General features: G+C 35.6%; 1 protein-coding gene across 4 annotated transcripts in view; it reads left to right on the forward strand.

Moving 5' to 3' along the window:
* NSF (N-ethylmaleimide sensitive factor, vesicle fusing ATPase) overlaps window positions 1-27,927 on the forward strand; it is a 152,609-nt gene that overhangs the window by 52,171 nt on the left and 72,511 nt on the right. For all 4 annotated transcript variants that reach the window (XM_036997147.2, XM_036997145.2, XM_017647523.3 and 1 more), the window contains 3 exons: window positions 1,465-1,572; window positions 2,063-2,138; window positions 4,406-4,561. In XM_036997147.2, coding sequence (XP_036853042.1) covers window positions 1,465-1,572; window positions 2,063-2,138; window positions 4,406-4,561 — 340 coding nt within the window. The remainder of the gene's footprint in view (window positions 1-1,464; window positions 1,573-2,062; window positions 2,139-4,405; window positions 4,562-27,927) is intronic.

Raw genomic sequence — 27,927 nt, forward strand, 5'->3', positions numbered from 1 at the left:
AAAGTGTGTAAGATGGGGGATAAGAGAGGTAGTAAAGGGAAAACTGCTGGAATGAACAAAGATTTCCACCTTTCTTTTGATTCTCTTGTCTAACTGAAATGGCATTAATCAGGAAGAACATAACTCTAAGGCTCTGGATAATCCATATGTTAAATATAAAACTTTCCAAGTGGAAACTGAATTACTGACAGACAGGAAAAGGATACAGCGCATTTATTATTATTTCTAAGAGTTCTATAATTGGAATGATACTCATCATCTTGTCTAGCCTCATTTTGCAAAAGAGGGATTTTAGGTCCAAAGAAGGTAAGTGGCATGTACATGGCTCCACAGCTAGGGACGTAGCTGAGACAAGAATGTATCAGTCAATTGATCAGTTCGTTAATTAAATAAGTACTTACTGAATACCTAGTATGTTTAAACTATTTTGGGCACTGCAGATCAGCAATGAATAAAATAGCTGCAATTTCCACTCTCATTGAGCTTACTTTCTAGTTGGGGAAGAGAGAAAATAAGAAAGAAATGCCATATTCTGATAAGTATTTTGATATAAATAAATGAGGAGAGGTACTTGAGAGCCCCTGTGCTGGTATTTTGGATTAGATGGTCCAAGAACGCTCCCCAGTGACATTTAGCTGATAATTTGTTGACTACCTGTCCATATTCCTTCTGGATTTCTACCCTTTTTGATTAATAGTTGTGCTTATATTGCCTAGCTAAACTTCATTGTTTTTATCTTTTCCTTTAGCTTTAGTATTTTAATACTAAATGTTTTGGTATTTGTAGTAATTTAAAGCCCAGAAACATGCAGATGTCTATTAACCCATGAAAGAAAATCCTATATAATACAGAGAAGAAATAAACACCTTACCCCATCACTGTCGTTAGTATTTATTCCCATTTGTAGTATTGGCAGAGGCAGGACTGACACTCAGTTTTGTCTATTACATTTACTGTTATCCCCTGGCATGTAGAGGAGGGTCTAGCTTGTAGAAGGTACTTAATAAATATTTGGTGAATAATGAGCATTCAGAAGCTGTCTTTGTACTTGTAAGGCAGGCACTTTGTATTGGTTGTAGAAAAGCATGACTTTTAGAGTCACAGACCCACCGTTGAATCCTGGTACTACCATTTACTGTGACTCTGGGTCCCATTGCTTAGCCCTTCTCTGGATCTCAGCTTCATGACTAGTAAAACTGAGGAATAATTTGTTTCCACGAGAGTTTTCGAGTATTAATTATAGGACCTCCTGTAGTGTTCATTTGGAACATAGCAGGTACTCCGTACATGTTAGTTCCCTTTTATTCTCATTGGCTATGTGGGTAGTTTGCCTGTGGAGAAGATTTGAGAGGGATGTACAGGGGAAAGCTGCTTGCCTTGTTTGGAAAACATTGGTGATGATATGAGAATCAAGCTATTATTATCATGAAATAATTTTTCTCCCTTTACCTCCTTTCTACATAGCTTGTATTTAGTTTCAATGAAAAGCTTTTTGGCTTACTGGTAAAGGATATTGAAGCCATGGATCCTAGCATCCTAAAGGGAGAGGCTGCTACAGGTAAAAGACAGAAGGTATGTTGTATTTTTAGTAATCTTTATTAGATATAAATTTATAATGTGACTTATGCAGATTAATATAATTTTCCTACCCACTCTGTTGTTCAGTGATTTATTTCATATTATGTATGCTTTCTTCTAAGACAGTAGGGAGAAAAAATTGCTTTTATAGGCAGAATTGTTATTAAAATAGTGTAAAATACACAAATTTTCACACCTAATAGTAATTTGAAATTTGTATATGTATTTATAATCCTTGTTGAATGCAAATGCTATTTATTATAAATAAATAAATAACAATAAGACATTATCAAAAGATATATGCACTGAAATAAAATAGTAATAGTAGAAGGTAGTTATGACAAGAGTAAGTGTAATTTAGATGATAGTTTAGAAGATTTGTTTTGCCCAGAGATACCTAATTCCCTTTTCATTTTTGGCCTTGCTTTGAGAAGTTCAGGTGTCTGCTATTAGACTAACTCCTAATTGTTATCTTTCTATACAGATTGAAGTAGGACTGGTTGTTGGAAACAGTCAAGTTGCATTTGAAAAAGCAGAAAATTCATCACTCAGTCTTATTGGTAAGATTTACAGTTTTTAGAAGATTCTGAATAAAATGGAACTATTTCTGTTACTATATATGGCTCAACTACAGTGATTTTCAAGTGGGCAAGGAAAATAGAGGCTCTTCCCTTGAGAAGGCTTATCACAAAGTCATGGAGTGTTCCATATTTGCCAGATGTAGAAAAATGTTTAAAGCCTTCCCTAGATCAGCATTGTCTAATAGAAATATAATGTGAGTCAAATACGTAATTTTTAATTTCCTAGTAACCATGACAAAATAAGGAAAAAGATACAGATAAAATCAGTTTTTAAATTTTTAATATTGAGATCAGTTCAGCCTTAGAGAAGATTTTCAAAAAGAGTTCACAGAGTTCCTATGTACCCTTCACCAGCTTCCTCTGATGTTACATCCGAAACAAAAATGTACTGCTATCAAAACTAAGTTAACATGGTTACATTGCTACTAACCAAACTACAGATTTTATTTGGATTTCACCAGTTTTTTTATTATGTTCTTTTTCTGTGCCAACTCAGGATCCTACCTTGTGGTTTGTTATTTAGTTTCCATAGTCTTCTCTGGTCTCTGACAGTCCCTCAGACTCTCATTGTCTTTCGAGACCTTGAGAACTGGTCACTTACTCTGTGGACTGTCCATCACCTGATTTTGTGTTTAATGTGATACTAGCATCACTTCTATTAGTGGTTGCATTAAATGATCAATGTGCAGGTAAGGAAAGTCTTTCCAGCAGATTCATAGTTCAGTCTTATTTTTGTATACTAGCCCTACTTTTGTTATATTAAAATAATGCAGATTGGTTTCTAAGAATAAACTCATCAAATCATGATGCCATTAACTGTATAAAAATTTATTTAGTTGATTAAACTATGTTAATGTCTACCCCAATAGGAAGTAGAGGATTTTCATTGGTTGCACACCATAATTTCTAAAGGTATTTAACTTCACCTGTAAGTCCTTGTTTCTTGATTCATAAACTATCATTCCTCCCTTATTGGTTTTTTTTAATCATAAAATACTCCTTTCATAAGATATGGATAGGCACTCAAAAACAACTCACACACTCTAAAATGTTTTAAATTTGATTCTATTTTCATAATGCTTTATAATTTATTCTTTGTGCTAAATGTATTTCAAGCATCTTAATAAAACACTTCAACAACATCTTTTTAATGACTTGTTTTATGGACATAGGATATATCATAATCTGTTATTGATCCAATATATTTCCAAAGTTATTTCTTTGTGTTTCATGTTTCATATACCTTTTGTTAAGGTATCTTATCCAAAAAGGGTTGCGTGACTTTCATAGTTTGGATATTTCTAAGTAATTCATGTAATGGTGTGATAGGTTTGTTTTTCCCCATTGGAAAATAAAATTGTATAGTGATTTAGCATGCAGTAAAAATGGCCACCAGAGGGCAGTAGAGTGTAAGAAAAATACTTCTGATAGTTTCATAAGGGAAATGTGAAGTCCACAAAACTTAACCATAAAATTACCATCTAGGATAAACTTTACTAATGTGATCTTTTCTAACCTAATTTTAGAAAATTGTAATATTGCTTTCTTTTTTTATTTATAGTAGAGGGTACTAAGAAGGCACTTTTATTCTTTGTTTGAGTTAATGTTGTTCTCCTGAGTCACTTTAGGTGGCACTATGACATTTCAGTTAAATAATTTTCATCTTTGTGAAAGAATTTGCAAACATGAATTTTGAAATCATTAAAGACTTTAGGATGGTCTTAGACTTCTGTGTCAAGAGAAGATACAACAAAGAAGACATCATACTTATTTAGTGCATCTTCTCAGGCTAAGGGGTTATATGCCCAATTATAAGCTTAATCTAGATAAATATATATATTTTTAAATACACACTTGCTCGAGGAGCCCTGGGGGACTGCTAGATTTCATTTGCAACAAGTGTTGTTGTCATCATCAGATACACACATGGTGTTTCTTCTAATCAACCAAGTTAGTTAATTTAGGATTAGACGTTAATAAGACCAAGCTCTATGGATTGATTACAGATGGACAGCATGAATTCAGCTAGTCATTTTCAAAGTGTTTTGCTGACCCTAAGTGGAGACCAAATAAAGTAGTTCACGTAGCAAAATTCATCCTTCTTACTAGAAAATCAGCTAAGAGCATGTTGTTCATTTTTTAAAAGTTTAGCGACTCTTTATTTATTCATTGAGGTTGCCTGGGGAATTCTGCTCTTTTAGAGAGGAAGTTCTTGTTTCATATTTGGTTATCTTTGTTTGACATAGGCAAAGCTAAAACCAAGGAAAATCGCCAGTCTATCATCAATCCTGACTGGAACTTTGAAAAAATGGGAATAGGAGGTCTGGACAAGGAATTTTCAGATATTTTTCGACGAGCGTTTGCTTCCCGAGTATTTCCTCCAGAGATTGTGGAGCAGATGGGTGAGTTTAAAAGGAAAATTTGATAAAATCTTGTATTGTTAAAAAAAGAGGTGAGGTGTGATATTTCAATAATATTTTAGAATTATTTTTCAGACCTGCTGAAGTATTCTGTTTTAACTTCTTAAAAAATGTGTTCTAAAAAAATATTTGAAGCATTAAAACTTTTAAAATTACATTTTAGTTTTATGGGGAAATCGTAGAAAATGTTTATGGTTCCATTTTATTTATTTATTTATTCATTCATTCACTCAAGTATGGTTTTCTATAGGACATATTTAGAAACTTTGTTTTATTTATTTATGAATGTTTTTCTGTTGGACATATTTAGTAGTTTCACCTGACTCTGAAGATCCACTATGGGTCAGATTTACCCTGCTCAGTAATCATCACCAATAGACTGCAGGCATTTTTCTGATACTAGCTACTGCTTCTTTTTATTGTGTTTTTGGGTTACCCAAATACCTAGTAAATGGATACTTGGCATGTTTTTAAATTAGATAAGTTTGACCCAAAAAGACAAATGCAACATATTCATGGAAGTTTTCCATATTGCATACAAAAAAATGCAGTCTTCATTTATCACTTCTTTCTTGAAGGTTTATTTAATTTATGTGTATGTGAAGTGGCTCTATTTGCCCTAGTGGAAATGCTGTCATGACTGTTCTCATATCCCTATCATAGGTTGGATTGGAATGTGAGCAACAGAATATCTGAGAAAGGAATTTATAACAACAGTTTCTGGCAGACTATTAGTGTAAAAACAGTGTCCAAAGAAAACCTAAAGGAATATGAAGATATTACTCCCCTCACCTCAATTATTCTTTATCTTTAAATTGCTACCAGGAGATAAAAGTATATTCATCATGGTGGGAATAAGAACTGCTTTCTAGGCACTAAGTGCTTGGTTCTATTAGTCTCCTATTGTTAGTAGCTTTTCTGCCTGGTTGCTCACTGTGATAAATTATAGGCACAGCACACACCTGTTCACTGGGTAAAGGTCGAGTTTGGAATTGGATTAAGAGAAAATGACAGAGACCCTCATCACCTGAGTTTTATATGCCCTGAAATGGCAATAACAGACTTTTTAATCTGAAAGATACAAAGGCCAAGCCCATAAAGAAACAGAATTTTAATTTGGAAAATAACAACAAATATGGTAGTTCACTATTTTGTTAATGTGTACTTTGAGGCACAGTAAGTCCATAAAGTGTTTTCATCAAGGCATGGAAATATTGTTTATATTTTGGGTATAAGCAGACACAAAAGGATAATTCCAAATGTTCAAAGCTATTCTTGTGGAATATTTTTACTGGTTTTCAAAACTGAGCACTGACAGCGTCTAATGATACTTTTTTTTTTAAACATTTATACTGTCCAGCCAACAAGTAGAAAAATAACTGATGTTGTAATATGCCATGTCTTTTAATTGTATTATAAATATTTTCTCACAGTTTGGAAGCTATCACGGGTTCAGTTTTTAAGATACTAGTTTCCTGTTTCTGCATCATCCAAACCCAGCTCATTAGGGCCACTGTCTGAGGCTGAGTAGATGTGCATAAAGGAGTAAATTTCTTATTGGTCAATTTGTGACTGTCAGCTGTTGAAGCGTTTGAAATTAAATCAGAACAGATTTGAAGTTTCTGAGTGAATTTAATCTGTTTCTACAATCCAAATTGAATTTAGTTAAATTATAGTAGTATGCCTTTTGTTACCAGGCTTTTTGACTAAGGACTGTGGATTTGAATTTTGTTTGTGAGTGCTGCTGTCCAGAACCTTCTTTATGGATTTATTTTTCTAATATTTTTGCACTAATCAGACAAAAAATTAGCTCTGTCCTTTTCAAAAAGTAGTATGTTTTTTCTCTTTATGGCTTTTTGCTACCAAGAAGCATGTATTGCCAATTTAATTTGAAAGATAGTAAATATTAAGCTACCTTGGCTTTTGAGCTCAATTGAAAGACATTATTTTCTTTATTCTGAATGAAAATTCTCAGTGTCAGGCTACTTTTTAATGGCAAAATGGCTGAGAAATAATTCTCTTGCTGTGCATGTGTCATTCCTTATTTTCCAATAAAGACTTCTTTTTACCTTCGAATTTTGGAGGAATTACATAGTATACATTGCACCCCAAAAGCAGTGCAATTATAAAGTTCTCATTAAGCTCTATTAATAAAGGTATATAAAAATTCAAATTGCTACATTTGAATAGAATATGACATGACATTACGCAATCCTTTTTTATATATACCCTGTGTTCTTTTACCTTGCCAGGTAGGAACAAAGTTGGGTTATTTTTTCCTCACTCACTGTTAACTAAATACATAAACCTGTATGGATTGGGGATCCAAGTGGATACTAGTTGGATCTGAGAAATCAATTCAAATGGAAAAAAACATTGATTAGAAAGTAATAATTTATGTGGGTTATGGGGCTATTTTGTTTTGTTTCAAGCAGAGAACTTTTTTTTCTTTTGGCTTGAGACCAAATCATTGTCTTTACCATGGAGTCTAGAGTTAAGTCTACATTGTAAACAGGAACCTTAACTAAATGGATCTTTTTGCCTATATATCAACATTTCAGGTTCACAAAGTGATAAATTTAGAATTCTCTTCTGTCATTGTGTTTATGAGACTGATAATTATGCTTCTGGGTAATATAGTTCTTTCCTTTTGCTTGTAAAACTTCATGTTGTTTCTCAAAATTGGAAATATAGTTTAGATACATACAGAATGCTGTGGATGAGATAGGAAGACTAAAGGACTAACCAGAGGCACACAATTATGCAGTAAAATTAGGGTTCAAATGAGGCAATATACACAAAATAGTGTTCTAGAGTTTACAATCTGTTAGTTTCTCTCTTACTTTCCAGCACATAGTATGTACCTTCCTGTTATTGTTACAGATTTTTATAGAATTAAAATCAAGGAAAGCTTTAAAGGGGAAATCAAGTCACATACAGCCCCCTACAGAAAGAGGAAGAAGGGTTATATGTAGGAATAGGAAAAGGGCTTACTTAAGGGGTACATCAGTTTAGACTTTTGTTTTCATTGTTGTTTTTTTAATCAGTGTGACTCTTTACTTTTTCCTTGCTGTAGTAATTGGACTTACCCAGACCCATATGGGGTAGCTCTTACTTGGAAATATCTAAAAACATTAGTAGAGAAAACTAGACTCACACCTGCACTTAGTAGGTACAAATAGCTGTTTAGTTAGAATGTTCTCCAGCCCTCCTCTAGACATTTAGTTAGGAATGACCTTAATCCTTAGTTTGTGGGATATCATAGCACCTGTTGAGTCTCAGGGTAGAAATGTGGGTATAAAAAAACAGTATCTGGAAGTCCAGGTGAATAAACTCAGCAGCTGATTGCTGTTGAGCGTGCTCAGGTGTCAACTGCATATATACTCCCTTTAGACATTTACCACATTTACTCCCTTGCATGCAATTTTGTGGGGAGTGCTCCGGATAAATAACTGATAGCTCTTTTGTTGGCAAAGGTAGAGTTTCTGCAAAGAAACTCCGTTTTTCAGCATCCCTGGCAATTGCTTCTAAACTGCAAATGTCAGAGCAAAAAAAAAAAAAACAAATACAAATCCTTTTCAGAGAACAGTAGAATAATTGTTAAGGACTTAGTCAGCATCTCTTAATGTCATTTTAGGACTAGGTTCACAGGTATCCAAGAAAAGGGGCTTTGGCAGAAGTTATCCGTTTTAGAGGTAGAAGGAAAAGGGTGTGTGGAGATGTAAGCCTCCAGCCTCCCAGTGTCTTTGGTGGATCTAAACCTTGCAGCTATCCAGGCCACCTAGGCAGAGGAAAGCCACTTGTTATGGTCTTGTGCCTCCCTTCTTTGAAACTGACACTGTTCTTTTTGGTCCCCTTTCCCTTGTGCCTCTCTCTCTAAGCCCATTTTCAATCTGTATTTTTAAGGTTTCTTTTGAAATTCTAGAGGAAAGCAAGTCTTTTCTGATATCATAAGTGAAACTGCAATTACTCTATGAAGTAGAGCTGCAGAGAAGATAAGGAGCCTTTCAATCACATGCAGACACCTTTCACATGCTTAGAACTGTGCAAATAAAACACAGTGGAAGAAAGGGCCACTAAGGTTTTATACATGCCATAATCGGGAGAGAGGGAGTTCTTGCTAAGATTAACATAAACACTGACACTCTTAAAATGCATTTTCACACCCCCACTCATGAGGCGAGATTGCAATTTAAATGGGGGTTAAGACATCTCGCAGAACTCCAGGGCTCTGCAAAAGGAACCCTAAGGCTAAAGAGCTTATCTGAAATTTGAAAAAAAGAAAAAAAAAATGAAGCTTTCTGACATTCATCTTTTTTCCTTGTATTAGTCATAACTTGCTTTTCAGCTATATTTTAGGTTTTGAATGCCAACCTGACATCTGTTCAAGTCTGCCTGTAATTTATTAGGAAAGGAAAAGAAAGCAATTGCTCACTAGTTAGAGATGCAAAACTTCCCCCTTCTGCTTTTCCACAAAGTACTTAGAGAAGATACTTGGATATGAAGAATGCAATAATTTACTAATTTACTAATTCTAACTTAAAGCTGGGAAATTTATATATATATTTTTTTAATTAGAAGAAAATGGCTTATGACCAGTGATTTACAAAATCTCTAGAGCAGAATTTATAGATAAGGCAACACCCTAAAAAGTTACTGTAGGTGTCTTTTTATAAATTGAAGTTTTTAACCTTGAATTAATTTTTCCATTGGTTTTAATTTTTTAAGTTGAATTTACTTATATTTGAATAGAAATTATGTAGCTGTCATTATATCTCAAAGTCAAACTATGTAAAATTCAGCTGGCATTTTTAAATTATAGACAGACTTTTAGAAATAAATCATTTGGGGAATCAGAGCTAGTTGTAGAGTCACCAGTGTATTAGATTTGCTGGCAACTACAATTGAGTTACTTACAGATCAATAATTGGGTCACTATAAAGTTGAAGTCTGATTAAACCTAAATTTCCACAAATAAGGGAATGATTAAATAAACTGTTATATCATCCAATCCTCATTATGGAATGTAGTGAAGAAAATCTTAAAATTATATGGCTCTAACGTACAGAGTTGTTTGTTTTAATAAAAAAAAAAGTAAATGTGTTATAAAAATTATGTGTAAAAAAATGAAAGTAAATATAAAAGGCTCTGCAGACAGACCTTAAATTGAAAAAAATTATTTTTGTGAAAGGAAAGTTAGGATGGGAAATGTAGGGAGATCTTTGTTCTGATATTTTGTGTCCCTCTGTGTCTGAATGTTTTACTGTGATACTGTAATTCTATCTCTGTAATTTAAAAAAACAACAAAAGATAATATCACAGGCTGTTGCTCTCTCATGGTGTTTCCACTGTCAGCACAGCAAGAGAGCTGGGAAAACAGGAGCATCCCACTCCCCTCATGAAGTCTCTGTGGAGAAGAGTGAGGGGTGAGGGCCTGCATCCTAAGGGCTTTGATTGCAGCCCCTAAAAGGAGGAGGAGATGACCAACTGCCCCTCCAGAGATTGGAGAGAGGAAGCTAAGAATCAAGTGGTCAATAAAGCCTTGAATTTTATGTCAAAGAATATCCTACTATGTGCAAATAAGTTCCACTTTTGCCTTTCTTCCTCAGTTAATTCTCAAAGAAATTTACAAAGCTTTCCATATATAAAGGTTCAGAGAACTTAGACATAATAGCTTTGGGAGTGAAAAGGAAGAGAGGAATGATTTAAACACTATATGCATTTATAAATGACAGGCATAGCATTCAGAGATCATCCAGTACTTTAATAATTCAGTAGAACCTACATATTGAGTATATATAGAGGTAGTTATAAACTACAGAATCTGCCCTTTGTGTTTAGGTATCAGACAAACCAACAGTTTAAATGTTTCCAGCCTCTTTTCCTCTGCTAAAGAATCAAACCAACCTCTTCCTCCTCCAACCCCCGGCTCCTCCTGCTTCTCTTCTTCCTTCTCCTCTGCCCCACTCCACCTCCTCCTCCTCCCAACCCTTTTCTTCTGCTTCCCCTTCTTTTTAGTATTAGAGGCATTTTCTAAAATCTCAGATTTTTCTCAAGGCAGTGAGTATACTGACTAAAAGCATGTCTTTATCTGTTTGAGTTTTAAAATTTGAGTAGAGAAACTATCTCAATTAGGATTTCTTAATTTTCTTATTTCTGGCAGATTTTCTGGAACTTGAATGTGGCAAGAATCAGTGGACTTATCTTGGCCTGAAGTAAGACATCTAAGTGCTTAGTGTCTGAGCGTGAATGAACTCTTAGACACTATGGTTTTATAAATAAACTTCTTTTCTAGTAACCTGATATATTCAAATTGTCATGAGCTCAAGAGGCAAGAAGAGTTGGGTGGTAGGTCTGTAATGTCTAATACCCAAAAACTCTAGTCCACTTTCTTCCTGTGTTTCTTGGCACCTGTTATAGCATGATACAGGAAGGAAGTGATTGCTTTGGGTGTGTCAGAAGCTCTGGCTTAGGTGAATTGTCAACTTAGAGATCGAACATAAGTGTTAAAATTAAATAATAATTTAGAAGTTATGCAGTATAACCTAACAAGTGATATTAAGCCAGTATACAATAAACTGCCAAATGAGTAATATAGACCATAAGTCCTATAGGAAATTTAAGGGAGAGAATCACAGAAGACTTCACGGAGGAGGCAGAGCTTGAGGGAGGCCTTAAATGCTGAATGCTTTTGGATAGGAAGAGGGGAAGGGAGTGAGTGATTGTCCATATCCTGAAAAGAGTGACAGACTAAGCAAGGAATAGGATTCACAGCTGAGATGGTCTAGCAGAGCTGTCGGGAAGAAGCAGGAAGTTAGATTTAAAAGGTAAGTTGGGGTTGGGTTGTGGAAGGCTGTGAATCAGCAGACAAGAACTTTTTTGGTAAGTACTGTCTGTATTTAAACTCCAAACAGACTCAGGTGCTTCTCTATGCTTCCCCTGCATCTTGTATGTACCTAGAATCTAGCTCTGCTCTTAATGCATTAAGGCTTTTCCTTTGCATTACACTCATAAGGCAGTTTCTCAACCTTGGCATTTTTGACATTTTAGGCTGGGTAATTTTTGTTGGGGAGGAGGGGAGCTGTCCTGTTCACTGCAGGATGTTTCTTGCAGGATGCCTTTATCCACTTGATGCCAATAGTTCTCTCCTTCCCGCTATGTTGACAATCAAAAATGTCTCCCCTGAATGGAGAAAATCACCCTGTATTGAAAACCACTGCTTGCTCAATGGCCTTTGAAGGCACAACCATAATGTCTATTTTATCCATCTATTATTAACCTCAGGGCTCTTTGGAATGTGGCCTGTAGGTGGTTGCTAGACTATGAATGATTGTTATCCATCCACTGTAAGATAAATATTGAAATTGAAAGTACTGATTTAGAATCTTTTTAGCAATTTAACATTACCACAATTTTTTATTGTGTTTTACAAAAAAAAAGATTGGAAACTTAGAAGAAGAAAAAAATGGACTTTAGCATAGACAGTTTGAGTAGTACTGCCCTACATAAATATTTGCTAAATGAATGAATTTTTTTGAACAAGTGATTATAATAGGAAGTCTTTGGGGGAATTTTTAGCAGTGGAATAAAACAATTAAAGTTAACGTGTTAGGATGATTACAATTGTTATTCTGCGTGAAAAGAATTGCTCTAGAGTGGAGGTGGAAGACTGCAGAGAGACCAGTGGACTCCCATCATCCAGTTGTGTGGTACTTAGAGCTGGATTAGGGAATGGCCAAAGAAAAGAAATAATCTGAAATGATTACAAAGATGAAATTGACAGAATTTGGTGATTATTGTGGGTGACAGAATTTGAGGTGAGCCTTAGCTTTCAGTGAGAAAATAATAGAAGTGAGAAAACCAGGAAGACGTAGTTTGGGGGAGTGGAGAACATCATTGCATATATTTTCATGTGATAGAAAGAAATGCTGCCATTTTTAGTTACTGAAGGCTAGCTTCAGTCAATCTGCAAATGTTTAAGAAGCACGCTGTCGCTCACTCTTTCTTGAAACCTCCTCTTTACTCATGTCTTATTCTAGGGTTTCTGATTTTCTTTTTACCTCTCTGGCTGTCCCTGTTCAGTCTCTCTTGTGTCTTTTAAAATGTTGGAGTTCCTCAGGAGTCTGTCTTGGATCTACCTGTTCCTTTCCTCACTCTACAGTTGTTGTCCTCAAAATTAACCACTTTTCATTTCCCTAGCTTCACTTAATTCTCAAGTGTGCATATTCTATCTCAGTTCCAAAGACATTTTCCAAGCATAACCTATCTCATGATCATACAGTAAGTTCAAAATTGAACTCATTCAACTGACCCCTCCATCTTCCCTAAACATGCTTCTACTTGTGTTTTCTACTTTATGCAGTACTCTAGCTGAAAATCTAGGCACCTTCTTTACTCCTCTCTTTCCTTCACCTCCACTTTCCAGTGAGTTACAGAACAGTCTGTCAGTGATGCGGTCTCTCTAGTACCTCAAATCTGTCTAGGCCTTTCCATCTCCCCTGCCACTGCCTTCCTTCAGGACACCATTATCTCTTGCCTGAATTGCTCCCTAAGCCTTCAGCTTTGCCCTTCTCTAATCCATTCTCCACACTGTAACTGGAGCAATTTTTATAAAAAGGCAAGTCTGATCCTGTCACTCCGCTGGTTAAAACTCTTTAGTAGCTCTCCTTAATGCCTGCTGTGGCTTACGAGTCCTATGTGGTCTGGCCCCTGCCAGACTTTCCCATCTCTTCTCTCAGCCTGTGCCCTCTCCCCCGTGCCCTGGGTTCCAGCCAATCTGTGCTGTTTTCAGTTCCTCTAATTTGCCATGCTACTGTCTCTTACCTGTTTATCCAAGGGTATTTTTTCATTATCTTTTCCTCTAACTAGTATCCATTAGGCCTCAGCTTTTAACCCCACTTTTACCAGAATGCTTTGGCTTTAGTGCCTCTCCTGTGTTACAGTAATTCTGTGCATTCTTTTATACATTCTTACATAGTTTATAGTTGCTCATTACATGTCTGTATTCCAGCATCTCCCCACCACCACCACCATTACCACATTCCTTCCCATACAAGCATAATATAAATTCAGTAAGGAAGAGACCTTTTTTATTTTGGTCACTGTTCTTATCCTGGTACCTGGTTCATAATAGGAGTTTCCTGTAATGAATAAATGCCAAGAACTTAACTAATCTCCATTGTTGAACACTTAGTTAGACCCAAGGCCTGCCCTCAAGATGCTTACAGTGTATTTGGGAATAACATTGTGTTTGTAGATCCCAGAGCAGTACTGTGTAAAGCATAAGGCACATTGTGAACCTAATCAAGTAGGCAGTATGGGGAAGCAGCACCTACACTGAAGAGGTAAAGACTTGAACTGTGTCTTTTAAAATCAGAGCAGATAATGATGTTACAGTTCATTACTAAATCTATGTAGATCCTCTTAGATTCCTTCTTATCTAAGAATGACCTTTTGCATTGGCCCCAAATGTAATTAGACTACAGGACAAGTATTTTGCTTAGGCACTTGTCACCTACCATCTGCTTCACTGGGAACTGCCACTTTTCATGTAAAAGTACTGTAACAACAGTGTCCAAATTTAAATGTATTGGGTCAGTAGTGTGTATGTGTGTGTTTGTGTTTGCATATGCATGCACGGTTGCATTTTCTATTTTACAAATTATAAGAGTAACGCAGCATTATAAAACAACACATATGTGCAGAGTAAAAAATTTCTTCATTTTGCCCACCCCAATTTTACTCCCTAGAGGTAGTCACTGTAAAAGGGTTGGTGTGAATATTTTCAGACCTTTTCCTAAGCTTTAATACATACATGCATTTTTGACTGTTTGTACTTATGTATAGATTTGCTTTTCTTTTTAAATAGGATCACAGTAGTCACTGTTCTGTGACTAGTTCTGTGACTTTTTTTTTTATGTAATAGTATATCATGGGCTCTTTTCCATGTAAGAACATAGAGATAACATTTTGTTCCTTAAGAAGATAAATAGTATTAGCAAAATTATATCCAGCTAAGTCCTGTACTGATAAATTAGCATATCTTCCTCATCAGTAAGGGTCACTGCATACCAAAACAAGGCAGGATTTGAGTCTATCACTACCACTTATCACTTGAATGGCCCTGAGCCTTTTAATATTAAGGGCCCTGGGCCCTAAATTCTCTTAAGCCTTGATACCCTCACCTGCAAACCAAACCTTACATTGTAGGTTTATTGTCAAGGTAGCATTGATGTGTATAAATTTTCTAACATAAAAAACTCTGTACATAATAATTGGTTGGTATTATGATATTGCCAGAGGTACTTTTATAGCTCTGTAAAAGGCAAAACTCTTTAATCCATTCCCTTTAATCAAATGTTTAGGTGTGTTTCCTTATTTTAAATTTGTTGCTGTTGAAAATAGCGCCTTAGATTATCCTCTTATGCTGTTTTGTAATTACCCATTTTCAACAGTGTTTGTTGATAAGGTAGTCAAGGGGACACTTAGAAATATTTTTTCTTTGTGAACTCATACTTTGGCTGATTTATATTTACTTTTTATCACATTCCATCAGAGAGGAGCTGATAAATGCTCTGCCACTTCTATAAATCTTGTCAGTTTCTTATGTGTGATATACTGACTTGGAAAAACAGCAACCATCTTGATAGACACAATAGAGAATAGGGTGTTGGAGGAAGGGAAGTGGAAGAAAAAATTAGTAATGTTAGCAAAAAGTTGCTCACAACTTAACACAGTATTGTTAGAAGAGTAGTTTTACCATGACTCTAGCAAGAATTTTCTCAAGAGTTCCCAAGGATTTGTTACTTGGAGCAATCTACATTGATAATATGTCCATAATTAAAAAAACAAACTTGGGTTTTGCTTTTTTCTCTTTAAATAATTAACATGGTGTTCTTTCAGGTTTTACAAAGAAGTTAGACAACCATAAATCCCTTCTATATACCGTTGTACTAATAGTGTCATATTTGACATTCAAAGTTACTGTAGATAATGAATCCAATACCCAAAAGATTTATTTGTGGTTTTTAGTTCTTCACTAACACCTCTGGCTTTAACACAGTATCTTTTCTCTGGACAACTAGTAGTTTGGGTCCTTATTCCAGGGTGATTGAAAACTGATATATAAAGATACACACATCTGTAGCTTGAACTCCTTTTACCATTTATACATGTATTTACTCGAATTTATCCACAATGACATAATTTTTTTTAGAAGTGCTTTGATTTTTTTTAAATCTACCTAGAATCCTGTCATGAGGGAGAAAACTTACTAAGACTTAAGAGTCTTTTGATAATGAATGGTTACCATAGGATAAACCTATAATTAGTATGCTGCTAAGCCACACATTAGATATATTCAGTCAAATCTCAAATATACATAGGAGAATTATCCAAATTGCAGATTATTAGTGCATTCCAGGGACACTTCCATGGTGATCCACAACTTTTTTTTTGTCTAACGCTTTTCCTGTTACTGGGCTTCTCTTTGTTGGTTCATCTTGCTTTTCTATTACTACTCTACTTTGGCTTCCTCTGTAACTCTTCATTTAGGCAACCAATTGTGGCTGTGAGTTGCTTAGAAAAAGTGAGATAGGGAAGACTCACTTCACTGAGTTACAAATTCCTGTAGTCTGATCTTTATCTGGCTGTAGAAGGCTGACCGTATGTGACACTAAAAGACATAGAACTCAGATGGCTCAAAATTCAGAATTGTCTTTTATAAGTAGTAATGGCTCCAGGTGGGATATTCTGTCAACATAAGACCACAGTTTATTGCCATAGTCAAAAGATTTAATCTTTCTCTCCATTTTATCTAACCACTGAATTTTTAAAAAACTGAATGGGTTTTTGAACTTGTACTTGAGTCATTCTATTTTTAGCAACTCAAGAATTTGTGGGAACAGATCATTTAGAAGGATAGACAGAAACAGAATAAAAGACATTGTTTACATTTGTTACTTTAATTATTCAGTCTTTTCTCAAACACTATTTTTGCCCCTCTTGCTAGTAGATAATAGACCCTTTTCTTTCTGCTCTCAGTTGCTGCTGTCAAGGTATGAAATTTTCTCAAAAGGATTATCGCCCATTTTACTATCTAATACTCCTTTCTATGAGGTAATCAAAAGTAAACAGTATGCCTGTAGATATATATGTAGTAGATTTAAATTCATTAATATTTGAATCAGAACTAGATCGTGTTAGTATAAGAGACCTTAAAAATGATCTAGTCTCACATTTTCCAAATTTACTTAAACTTACTTAACATAGTTACATAAAGATACACCTAGTAATATTCCAAGGGACATCAGTTTGAGAAATGCTGATCTTGTCCATGTCATTCTTATTTTATGGATGAGGATGTTGGGGCCCCAGAAGAGTAAGCAATTTAGTTAAGGTAAAGTCGCAGTAGAGTCTAGAAAGCAGGTTATCTTGTTCCAAGTCTAATGCCCTTTAGGCCTCTTGATTCATTCACTTAAAATGATATGATTTATTATTGTTTTTCTTTATTCCAGATTTCATAACTTGGATGTGAAGCTATACTTCCCATTCTTAGGAATAAGCTTCACTGTTTTCTAGAGTCTAAATCTGATTGAGATTCTTCCTGCCTTTAGATCACTACAGGCTCTTTGGTGGGCTTGGAGGGGCCAGGCAGTGCATCTTTTTTTTTTTTCTCCTGGTCATCGTTTCCCCATTTTTAAAGGTCTCTTAGATCTAAGATCTGTTTATGAAAATTCTTTATTCCTTTAATTATGGAAATATAGGTTTATTTTTTCAGAAATACAAATTAATTAAAAAGAAGATAATCACTCAATGTAAAAAAAAACCCTTAAAGCTACTGTTAATATTCTGAAGTATATCATTCTACTAAGTTTTGCTTTGCATATGTATGTATTTTTCATTTGTTTATTTGTTTTGTTTTATTTTGGGGGCAGGATATATTTTACCATTTTGCAACCTGTTTGCTCCACTCAGGAACTTAACAGTTTTTCCCAAATAGCATTCTTTATTTCATAGAATGATAATGCTGTGGTTTATTTAATCAGTCATAGTTATACATGTAAATTATACTCAGTTTTTTACTATTATATACTATCTGGTGACAAGGATGCTGAAACTAAACATTTTTTTCAAGTCTGTATTTCCTTAGGATAAATTCCTATAAGTGGAATTGCTGAGTCAAAGAGCATTCACAAGGGTAAATATCTTTTTCATGCACTGTCAAATTTAGACTTTCTTCTTAAAAAGTCAAAATGTTACCTAAATAAAATCAGTCACTAAGTAGTTGCTCTGGAAGAGAGAGAGAAATATGAGAAACACAGAATGGCTTAGTGGGAAATTGATGGACAAGGTGTCAAGAGACATGGGGCCTAGTCTTAGATTTGTCGTTGATTGTGTAACTCAAGTCTCAGTTGCTTCGTTAGTAAAAAGTGGAAGATGGACTAGATATAGAAAAATTTCCAGACCTGCTACCATCTGAATGCCTCATTTTAGTGAGGTATGAGGTCTGTGCATAGACTATGGCAGAAAGCTGCCATATATGCACTCATCCTTCAAGTTTCAACCTATGGAAGCTCCCTCCACACATCCTCCAGTAAGAGCAATTGTTTTCTTCTTTGGCTTCTCATAGTCCTTTATCTTGTATCTCTGTAGTCATGTCTTTAATTTTTAATATTGAGCTACTTATAATGGGGGTGATCTCATTTATCACCTGAAAGAACTCTGCTTAGCATTGTTTTTGGGTATATGGTAGAAACTTAGTAAATATCTATGGAAGTTGAGAGTGAAACCTAGGTATCCCTCAGTCCTCAGGCACAGATCTATACTGCTCAAAGAGGAAGTTTAATAATCCATTTCTAAAAGATACTATTTCATATTAATTTAATCCCTTTTATCCAAGCATTTAGTGGTAATTTTTTAGATTACCTTTACTGTTTGTAATATATGGCTGTATCTTCAGATGCTTTTAGCATCTCCCATTAGAATTCTTACTGAAATGAATTCTTGAAATGTTCAAAACTTTGTTATGTTTTGAATGTTAGGTTTGGACAGGTTGTCCTATCCCACAAATATCCAGTTACCTCTATTTTCTAGGCCCTTGGAGTCACGTTTTCTTCCTTTTTTCTTTTGCATGCATTTTTTTTTTTATTGAGGCTTTTGTTTATGGCAGTTTTAGGCTCACAAAAAAATTGTGAGGAAGGTACAGAAATTTCCCATTTATTCCGTTTCCTTACATAACCTCCCCATCGTCAACATCCCACACCAGAGTGGTACTGTTGTTACAACTGATGAACCTACATTGATATATCATAATCACCCAAGGTCCATAGTTTATATCAGAGTTCACTCTTGGTGTATTGTACGTCTTATGGATTTGGACAAATGTGTAATGACATGTATCCATCATTATGGTACCATACAGAGTATTTCACTGCCCTAAAAATCCTCTGTGCCCCCAAACCTGGAAACTACTAATCTTTTTACTGAACCCACAGTTTAACCTTTTTCAGAAAATCATGTAGTTGGAATCATACAATATGTAGCCTTTTCAGACTGGCTTCTTTCACTTAGTAATATGCTTTTAAGGTTCTTCCATGTCTTCTCATGGCTTGATAGTGCCTTTCTTTTAAGTGCTGAATAATATTTCATTATCTGGATGTACCACAGTTTATTTATACACTCACCTACTAAAGGACATCTTGGTTGCTCCCAAGTTTTGACAATTATGAATAATTATGATAAAGTTCTTATAAACATCTGTGTGCCGGTTTTAGTGTGGACATAAGTTTTAAACTCCTTTGGGTGAATACCAAGGAGCATGATTATTGGACCATATGGAAACAGTATGTTTAGTTTTATAAGAAGCTACCAAACTGTTTTCCTAAGTGGCTGTACCATTTTGCATTCCTACCAACAATGAATGAGAGTTCCTGTCCTCCATGTCCGCACACATTTGGTGTTGTCCATCTTCTGGATTTTGGCCATTCTTACAGGTGTGTATACTGGTATCTCATTTTAATTTGCTTTTCCCTGATGACACGTGATGTAGAGCATCTTTTCATGTGCTTATTTGCCATCTGTGTATCTTATTTGGTGAAATGTCTGTTATTGTCTTTGGCCCATTTTTAAATTGTGTTGTTTGTTTTCTTACTGTTGAGTTTTAAGAGTTCTTTATACATTTTGGATAACAGTGCTTTATCAGATGTATCTTGCAAATATTTTCCCCCGGTTTGTGGCTTGTATTCTCGTTCTCTTGACATTGATTTTCACAAAGCAGTTTTTAGTTTTAATGAAATCAATTTATCAATTATTTCTTTCATAGATCATGACTATGGTGTTATATTTTAAAAGCCATTGCCATACCCATGGTCAACTAGGTTTTTTCTCATGTTATCTTCTAGGATTTTTATGGTTTTTTGTTTTACTTCTAGGTCTGTGATTTTGCATTAGTTTTTGTGAAGGGTGTAAGGTCCATGTCTAGGTTACTTTGTTTTGTAAGTGTTGTCCACTTGTTCCAGCACCATTTATTGAAAAGACTATCTTGGCTCCATTGTATTGCTTTGCTTCTTTGTGAGAAATCAGTTGGCTATATTTATGTATGCATGCATCTTTAAAATCCATTATTGAATACTACTGATTTTTTTTTTGGAGAGGGCATCTCTCATATTTATTGATCAAATGGTTGTTAACAACAATAAAATTCTGTATAGGGGACTCAATGCACAATCATTAATCAACCCCAAGCCTAATTCTCAACAGTCTCCAATCTTCTGAAGCATAACAAACAAGTTCTTACATGGTGAACAAGTCCTTACATTGAATACTACTAATTTTTTTTATCTGTCTTGTTTTTTGGGTCATTCCTTTTCTCTTTTTCGTAGCTCCAGTAAATTATACTTGAACTATAGCAATAGCCTTCTTATTAGCTTCCTAGCCTTCAGTCTCCTTCCTTCCAATTCTGGTGTATTTATTTCACTCTATTTGCAAAACTGACTGGTTCCATCAGAGAATATCAAAGGAGTTGTAGAATCTCAGCATTGCAAGAAATCTTAAAAGTCATTTAGTTCACACACTTCTCCTTTGTTTGAATTTTCTCTCCATTTCTGGTGAATAACTTCTGCCAATTTCATTAGGCTAAGCTTAACTTCCTCCTGTGATGCAAAACTTATATTCTCTGAATGCTGCATTCCATGTTTTAGACAACCATAGGTTTAATTTTAGTCTTCCTTATGCTAAGGTGAGGTGTTATATTTCTAGTTCTCCCCCAAGACTATGTGGAACAAAGATAATCCTACTTCCTTAGAAAAACGCTTTAAGTTGGTGAAGAAAGCTACTCTGTCCAGACCTAAACTCCTTCCAAATTTATCTTTCCTCTAAGCTAAATCTCCCAGTTTGGTTGGTTCCTCCAGCCAGTCCTTTTAATAGCTTGATTTTTGTCCCTTTACCGTCCTACTTACTTTTTTCTGAACTTTAACTTTTGTTTATATTCGCCTTAAGTTGTGAAACTGAGAAATCAATGGAGTGCAACAAGTGTGGTCTCTGTTTTAAAACAGACCAAAACTACCCATCTTTAGTCAAAGTACCAGTGTTCTTTTAATGCAGGCTGAAATTGTATTAACATTTTTAACATCCACATTCTATCTTGACTCATACTGAATTTACTGTTGAGTAAAACCCCCAAGTCATCTCTCACAAAACCATACCTCCCCCAGCTGTACTCAAGTACAGAAATCTTGGATTTATTCTCAATAACTTTTATCTTGTTAGAATAGCTCTTTACTGTTCTGTAGCCACAACTTGTCAAGGAATAAAAAAATGTATCCTTATCAGCTTATAACTTAATTAAGGCGATAGAACATATGTACTAAATAAAATAAAAACCTAGGACTCTTAGAAGGCAGCTTAATATAGTGTCAGTTGTAACTATGAATGATGGTTCTCAGTGTCCTTTGGCCTACATTAGAATCACCTAGGGGAGCTTGTAAAATATTCAGTTTCCTCAGCTCCACTCCACACTTAGCAAATTTGAATTTCCAGGAGTGATAGCTGCCTGGAAATCTGCATTTTCACAAACTCCATTGGATGTTGGTGCACATTAAATTTTGACAACTGCTACTGTAAATATTGAAGAATAGAACCCAAAGATAAGATCAGAGCTTAATGGTAGGAACAGATGTGATCAGTTAGGCATTAATTAAAGTGTGATACCTGAAGAAGAGAACATGAACTGATAGAGTAAGTAGAATTTAGAGGAAAAGGAAGAAGTTGTTGTGTGCTAGAGAAAACAAGATGTTTGCTAGTCTGAAGCAGAATCTTTATAGAAGACAAGGAAAATGAGTTTAAAGCTAAGGGACAGAGGAAAAAGAAAAAAGGAAAAGAAAAGCTGTAAAATTCTGAAACCAGTAAGGATACATGCTGCCAGGTGGCAGCAAGGCAGGACCTGCTATGGTAGAAGCATGATCTTTGTCATCAAGAATTCATGAAATACCAGGCCACACCCTGAAAGGGAATGTAAGAGGGTGGGGGTGTCAGCAGAGATTAGTTGGGAGAGTTGCTACACATACCCCCTCTTAGGTCTAGGCTATCTAATGAGAGGATCTATATTAAACCTCAGTTGACTAATTTGGATATAGACCAGTCAGGTGGTAGACATCACACAGCTGCTTGATGCTCAGGGCAAAGGCCTTTTTCACTTTATCGTAACAGAACTTGAAGTGCTCTTGGTATTTTAAAATTGGTGGGTAACCGCAAGTCTCTACTAGACATAATGATACCCAGAAAATGGATAATCAAAGCCCTGACTGCTCAGATGGGGTCAGGAGCTGTTTTTAGTCTTAAATATTTCTTTTTCTTGAAGTTTTGATAAGTGCACAGCAAAGCAAATATAGCTGATAACCTGTTTTAGATACTGATTGACAGTCTTAGAAGCAAACAAACAAACAAGAGACCCTCTGATAGTGTAAGTTGGCAGTTATGATCCAAGTCCTCATTGCGTAACTGGAAAATCAAAACTGTTAGAGTAAATAATCAGATTGTACTACTAAATTGGTAAGTTGAATGGAACTAAGAAAATACCCATTAGTCTAGAAGTTGGAATTATGCAAACTTTAAAACAAAAGATCAAATACTAATATTAATTTGTGATTGTATTTCCAGGTGCATGCGCCATTTAAAAATAAGCATTCAAATCTGGTTTGCACATCTGCAGAGAGAAGCTTGCAAGACTTATAACTATGTCCTGACTTGCCACTAGTCTGTTGATAGCCTCCCTCTTTGGCAAACACGGCAAGTCTGTCTGCATTTGAACTAGAAGCTACTTGGGCTTCTTCTTTACACATCAGTTATTGTTCAAAACCCACTTCACACTTCTATTCATAAATCATATTACCCGCAAAATGAAGTAAACACTCCTTACCCTGATGCTAATTTGACACAGGTCACTTCTAATTTATTATCATTCTGTTCACTCTTGTGTGAAATTAGTGTTTCTATGATTTTTCCTCCTTTGGATACCTAAAAGTTGACCGACAGTTTTTCCTCAGTGCAGTTTGCCTCTGGTTTCATCTCAAGAAAACAAAGAAAATTCACTGCTTTTTATAATAGAAGAGCTTAGCAAATACAAACTCATCACTTTTTTTGATAATGTTTTAAAAGATTGTAAACAGTAAACATTACTGCTGATTGCAGAAGTAAGGCTATGTGTTTTGCATTGAGCTTTCTCAGGAGAAGAGATTTACAACTAATATATTAGATATATTTTTGTATCATTTTCATCTGATATATCATTTTCATTAGAGGGTTAGATAAGCTTTGTTATAGTGGATAAGGTCCTATTCTATTCAGACTTTTAAATCAGAAGTCATTTCAAGTTATCTGTAGCACATACCCTAAAGTCTCTTAAAGTTCTCCCCACCAAAATCTCTATGATTATAATCACTTAATATCAATATCTGGGCTCAAGCAGCATTCCAGATTTTTTACATTGTTGGAGAATTGTTAATTCAACTGAAAAAAAATGGTAGCTAGAAGTACAGTGAGAAGGCGTATATACTAATCTGTCTCAGACTGAGAGGCAACAATGGGATGTGGTAATCTAACAAACATCCTTTTGTGGGTGAAATACCTAGAAAAAGCCTCAATTCCTCCCAATACAACCAAGTCATCCCAGGTGAGTGCCATCAGAGCAGAGGGGGTACTCCCTAAGAAAGGCAAGTAACAGCTTCTAGTATCTGTCGGGGACTATGAGAGTAGTTAAATGGGGAGATTATGGGAACTTTAAAAAAAAAACATACTTCTTATGATAGAACAAGGGGGGGGAAGATGGTAGAAGGATGTAAACATGTGGAACTGAAAATCATGGTAGGTTGGTTTTTATGGGTGAGCTACATATTGACCCTAAATAAGCTTGGAAATCTTGAGAAACAGATATGAATTGACTCTACCTGAGGCGTAAGTAAAGCAGACAGGATTGACTCTGATAGTAATCCACCTGGAAGAGAGAGGCTAAAGCTTCCTGCCTTCCTGAAACACTAGTAACATCTTTGTGAAACTTTGTGAAACTGCTGTGGTCCAACTCATTTACTGCTTTAGAGCTTTAGGTTCATCAGTGCAATGTGTACTGTAACTTGCAATGGTCAAGTGGGAATAATGTTCCATAAAGTGTGTGTTAAGGGGCTGGATGGCCACAGTAGTCAGTATCAGAAAGAATTTTATAAGAAAAACAGTCATTTTATTTTCCAATTTTACAGTTACCTAACAATGATGTAATTCTCACGTAACAGTTGGGAGTCTTGTCTACTTCATCATTCACCTATAGAAAGGTGATAAAAATTAAGCTAATGTTGATTAATAACCAATAGGTATGAGCTCTTACCACATGCCTGGAAGTATGCTAAATACTTTTTGTGCACTGTATTTATTTTTCTTTATAACCTCCTGAGGTGGTTGCTTATTTCTAGCTAGTAAGTGGAAGAACCAGAATTTGAAACCAGGAAAACTGATAGCAGAGCTCCTACTTTTCACAGTGTATATAAAAGTTTGTTTAATACAAAAAGACTGGCCTTGATTCTGAGATTATGTCCATCCTACCTTTTGATATTGAAATATATTTTTGTATGAAATGGTAACAGAAGATGTCAGGTTTGATTTATTTGTTTGTGAAATTTTTATCTTGTAAAATAAAAACTAAGCAACGAATGACAGCACTGCCCCCACTTTAAAAAAAAAATCTTCTCCTCGCTTGTAAAATCTAAGTCTGGGAACCACTGGTCAGAAAAATGGGACTCTTATATTTTTAATGTTCTCTAGAGATTTTTCACCCAATTTATTTCCTGATTCGTTTAATCCAATCAGTCTTCACCTGTCTGGCACCTGACCACAAACCATACTTTCATCCTTTAGACATACATATATTGTGAAACATAATTAACATGCAGCTTTGTGGTTTATATTCTAGGAAATCATTAAAAATGCTTTATGACAATGAGTCTAGAATAAGATACAAACAAGTCTTAGACTGAATCCTTTACAGAGTATAGTCTTACAGTGAGGTTCCAGTGTCTTGTTCACTTAAATCCTCAGTAAACAGTGCATCATCATATGCTATATTTATTTCTTTAGCATTTTATGTTAGTCCTGCCATTGGTAATGATATGCTAATAAATATCAACACTTTTCGCTGTTGGTAACATTTGGACAACAAAATGAGAGCAAGGGTAGCCCTGCTAGAGAGGAGAGGACAGGGAGCCAGGTGGAGGAGCTGTCTGCCTTACTTGTTCTTCTCAAGTGCAGTCTTCGCTGTATATTTTGTTTGTCTGTGTGTTCTTGGTGACTTTAGCATCCTTGTTGGTGATTTGTCCAGTAGTCAAGATTTTTTTCACAGTTCTTTGACTGCCTCATTTCTGTTGAATTTTCTTTCACCACCTCTCAGCCACCCACTCTTCAGTCTTACCCAAGGTTGTGCTATTACCAGTAACCACCTCTTCAGGGATCTCAGTTTTAAGCAGCCTGCTTTCTAGCCACCCCCCATTTGTTTCATGCTTATTGCTAGCATTCCCCCCACCATAACACTGGCACATTTGATCCCATGGGGATCCTCCAGTTAATTTACTCTGTCACTTCCCAACCTTTTTGTCCTCTCTTCCCTCTACCCAGCTTACATTCCGAGGTCTCTCATGTTTATCCTCCTTGCTTATACTCGTAATGGCCGTGCTCCTCATCTTCTGTGTGTCAAAGCCCCAAGTATTTCTCCACTACCTGCCTTCTCTGTATCAGTACCCAGACTGTTAAATATGGCTTAAGATAAACATAAAACCATGGTGTTCTGATCTGACTTTAAATTTAAGATCCTAATCTCAGTGGGCCCTCAGTATTTCCTGGTATTCGTTCTGTATTGTCATTTTACTCTCCTGCCCTCTCAGAAGACTAGTTCTTCTCCATCATCCTCAAATACTACTCTTCTCATCTGTCCTTACCAGCAGCTGATGACCTGGAATCTTTATTTCACTGAGAAAATAGAAGTGATCAGAAGAGAACTGCCTCATCTTTTTTTTAAAATTTTTTATTAAGGTATTATTGATATACACTCTTATGAAGGTTTCACATGAAAAAACAATGTGGTTACTACATTCACCCATATTATCAAGTCCCCACCCATACCCAATGCAGTCACTGTCCAGCAGTGCAGCAAGATGCCACAGATTCACTCTTTGCTTTCTCTGTGCTACACTGTTCTCTTCGTGATCCCCCACACCCTGTGTACTAAACATAATACCCCTCAATCCCCTTCTCCCTCCCTCCCCACCCGCCCTCCACACCCTCCCCTTTGGTAACCACTAGTTCATTCTTGGAGTCTCTGAGTCAGCTGCCATTTTGTTCCTTCAGTTTTGCTTTGTTGTTTTACTCCACAAATGAGGGAAATCATTTGGCACTTGTCTTTCTCCGCCTGGCTTATTTCACTAAGGATAATGTCTTCCAGCTCCATCCATGAGAACTGCCTCATCTTCCCACCACCAAATATAGCATTTGTTGAGTGAGTGAAAGACTAAAATATCCCAGAACTTCATTTACTCCTGTACTCAAATATAATTAGCAACTTAAATTCCAAAACCATATATAAATCTATTTTTGGCCATTTGGGATTATACTTTTCACTACTACCTTCCTTTATGTTTCTATAACCAAGAGTCGTTGATTTGTTTGTGCCTATCCAAATAAATATTAGGTATTTTTAAGAAGATACTTAATAGAAGTTAGTAAAATAAGTAGCTAAGTAATTGAACACAGGAAATAAGAGAAGAAATCCTTTGGAACTACATTTAGTTACACTGTTAGCTCACAATCTAGGTTATAGAGGATGGGGAAATGATGGGAATGACTTAGGAATGAACATTAGAGCCTTTGTGGAAACTTTTTGGAAACTGGAGGAAAAACGTAAAGAACAAGCCATATGGTAGTTTCAACCTCACACTTTGGATGGGAAAATCAGATAATTGAATTGAGCTATAAATATGTTGACTTCGAATTAAATTAATACTGCTATTCACCTCATTTTGCTAAACTTTAAGATTCAGCATTGAAAAAAAGAGTGATTTGAACTAAAGTCAGGATTCTTTTGCCAGCTTTCATGACATTTATATTCATAGATTTAAATAAAAACCTACACCTTACCTAACACAGTAAGTTGTTTATATAATTAGAACAAAGAGGAGAGTCCCTCGGTGACCTGAATTTCATGTGCTGAGTTCATTTGTCTAATGGTATCTGTCTGCTCAGGCACATTCTCCCACTTTTTCCCATTGCTCCACGAGCTTTCCAAACCTTTGCATCATTTCTCACTACCATTCTCTCATCCCTCAGTGCATATGACCTTGTTCCTACTTCCCATACTAAACAGAACCCAGCAGGAAGAACAGCAGCTTTATTTAAACTAGTTTCAGAAGAAGAGGTTTCCTTGCAAACCATCTACCTAAATCCCTCCGCTGTGTTGCCACAGTTCCTGAAAGTGTGGCTTCAGTCTGTTACTGCGTATATTGCTTAGCTTCCCTCTCCTACCTCACCCCGAAATGATCTGACTGTGTTCTAAGACTCTAGAGCCCAGATCAACATGAACTTCTGATTTTTAAACTGCCTGTGCTCTTCGCAGGCCTCATCCTCTGTATCTGCATCATTTGTCCCTATTGTCACATTCCTCTGTTTAACAGTTTGTATGTCCTTTCATGTGCCCAGAAGAGGCATAAATATTGAACCAGTAGTACAAATCTTTTCTGAGCTTTCAAACTGTATTTTTTAATTAATTAATTTATTTTTATTTTGCTATCTTTAATGTACAATAACATGAACAACTCCCC

The sequence above is a fragment of the Manis javanica genome, chromosome 4 (genome assembly GCF_040802235.1).
Source record: "Manis javanica isolate MJ-LG chromosome 4, MJ_LKY, whole genome shotgun sequence".
Taxonomy (NCBI): Eukaryota; Metazoa; Chordata; class Mammalia; order Pholidota; family Manidae; genus Manis; species Manis javanica.